Source organism: Eutrema salsugineum, unplaced genomic scaffold, assembly GCF_000478725.1.
Source record: "Eutrema salsugineum unplaced genomic scaffold, Eutsalg1_0 scaffold_5, whole genome shotgun sequence".
Lineage (NCBI taxonomy): Eukaryota > Viridiplantae > Streptophyta > Magnoliopsida > Brassicales > Brassicaceae > Eutrema > Eutrema salsugineum.
Genome location: NW_006256612.1, coordinates 6,597,470 through 6,599,348, shown reverse-complemented (window position 1 = coordinate 6,599,348; position 1,879 = coordinate 6,597,470). Strand labels below are relative to the sequence as shown.

The 1,879-nt window shown below is 35.0% G+C and overlaps 1 protein-coding gene across 1 annotated transcript; it reads left to right on the top strand.

The window, feature by feature from the left end:
• The first annotated feature begins 245 nt into the window (after nt 1-245).
• Nucleotides 246-701, top strand: LOC112084005. Its single transcript, XM_024152250.1, has one exon. The coding sequence runs from the start codon at nt 246-248 to the stop codon at nt 699-701; it is 456 nt and encodes a 151-aa protein (XP_024008018.1).
• Nucleotides 702-1,879: the final 1,178 nt, after the last annotated feature.

The window sequence follows — 1,879 nt, the reverse complement described above, 5'->3', positions numbered from 1 at the left end:
GGCCATATGATGGGCCATATGATGATTCAATTGATGATGTTTTGGATGATTCCAATGATGATTTACTTGATCAACAATTTGATCAAATGTTTTATGCAGCACTTGATAGTCTTGCAAGAAAAAAAAACAAAAAAAAGAGAGCATGCATTGAAAGAGAGCGGGAACAAGGGCATCACCGGCTCTGGAACGACTACTTTAGTGATGATGCAATCTATCCGTCAAATCTATTCCGTCGCCGGTTTAGAATGAACAAGGAGTTGTTCCTTCGTATAGTTGACTGCTTCTCCAATGAGATTCCATATTTTCAGCAAAGAAGAAATGCTGCCGGGAGATTTGGTCTATCTGGCCTTCAGAAGTGTACTGCAGCTATTCGTATGATGGCTTATGGTACGGCAGCTGATGCGGTTGACGAATATCTCCGGCTAGGTGCTAGTACGGCTTTGTTATGCTTGGAAAATTTCACGGAGGGAATAATAAACTTGTTCGGGGATGAGTACCTCAGAAGACCCACACCACAAGATCTACAACAACTCCTCGATATTGGAGAGTCACATGGATTTCCCGGAATGATAGGAAGCATCGACTGTATGCACTGGGAGTGGAAGAATTGTCCAACCGCATGGAAAGGACAATACACACGTGGTTCCGACAAACCGACAATCGTCTTAGAGGCAGTAGCTTCATATGACTTGTGGATATGACATGCATTTTTTGGACCTCCAGGTACGTTAAATGATATTAACGGTCGACGGTCACGAATATAGTTTGCCGTACTACCTGACCGACGGTATATATCCAAAGTGGGCTACATTTATACAATCAATTCACCTTTCTCAAGGAGCCAAAAACAAGTTTTTTGCAACAGCTCAAGAATCCGTCCGAAAAGATGTGGAGCGTGCATTTGGAGTTTTGCAAGCTAGATTTGCGATAATTAAAAACCCAGCTCTTTTTTGGGATAAAGAGAAAATTGGGAAAATTATGCGGGCATCTATCATATTACACAATATGATAGTTGAAAATGAACGAGATTCTCGCAGTCAATTCAATTTGGAAGAATTCCAACAAGGTGAAGGAAGCAGAAATTCACATGTCGATATGACGTATACTTCAAATAATTGTTCAAATGTCAAAAATTTGATGATGGCGAAACGAAATGAAGTCCATAGCAGACAGATGCATGATCAGTTGAAAGCGAATTTAATCGAAAATCTATGGAATAAATTCATATTTTTCTTAAAAGTACAATTATGGTTATAGAATTTATGTATTTTATCTATTTAATGTTTTTTTAGTACTTGTAATAAATTGTATGCTTCTTTTAAATTAATTATATGTTTTAATTTATTTCAAATTCAAGAAATTTTTTAAAAAATTAATATTATATTTGGGATGAACCCTATTTTGAGGTTCACTGATGAAACCCGAAAAAAACTTAGATTCATCCCTTAAACAAAAACCCATAAAAATTATTATTCTATTCTAATGATACCCACCAAAAGTATCAATAGCAAATGCTCTAAAGAAAAAGATTGCAGAGTGTAGAAGCCGACACAAAAATAAATAAAGAAAGAACTGTAGAAGGCACGACAAAAGTAAAAGAAAATAAGTTACCGGATAGTGGACCCGATTTAACGAGGTAAAAGCCAGTTACATTCTAGGAGAAAGAAACCTTTATTATAATAAGCCTTTTTTTATTTAGTACTAGTAGAATAACTGCCTATACATGCAGATTTTTTTTTAATATATAGTTTATAAACTTACAAATGTTTTATTTGTAAAGGATTTACTTCTAACATTAGTGTCACCGAAATTTCTATAACCCTGATCTATATTATTTTATATATCTATCAATTTGTAATTTGGTGCTAATACAATTTTT

Coding starts and splice junctions, on each gene's coding strand:
- LOC112084005 (XM_024152250.1), top strand. CDS start 246: ATGAACAAGGAGTTGTTCCTTCGTATAGTTGACTGCTTCTCCAATGAG.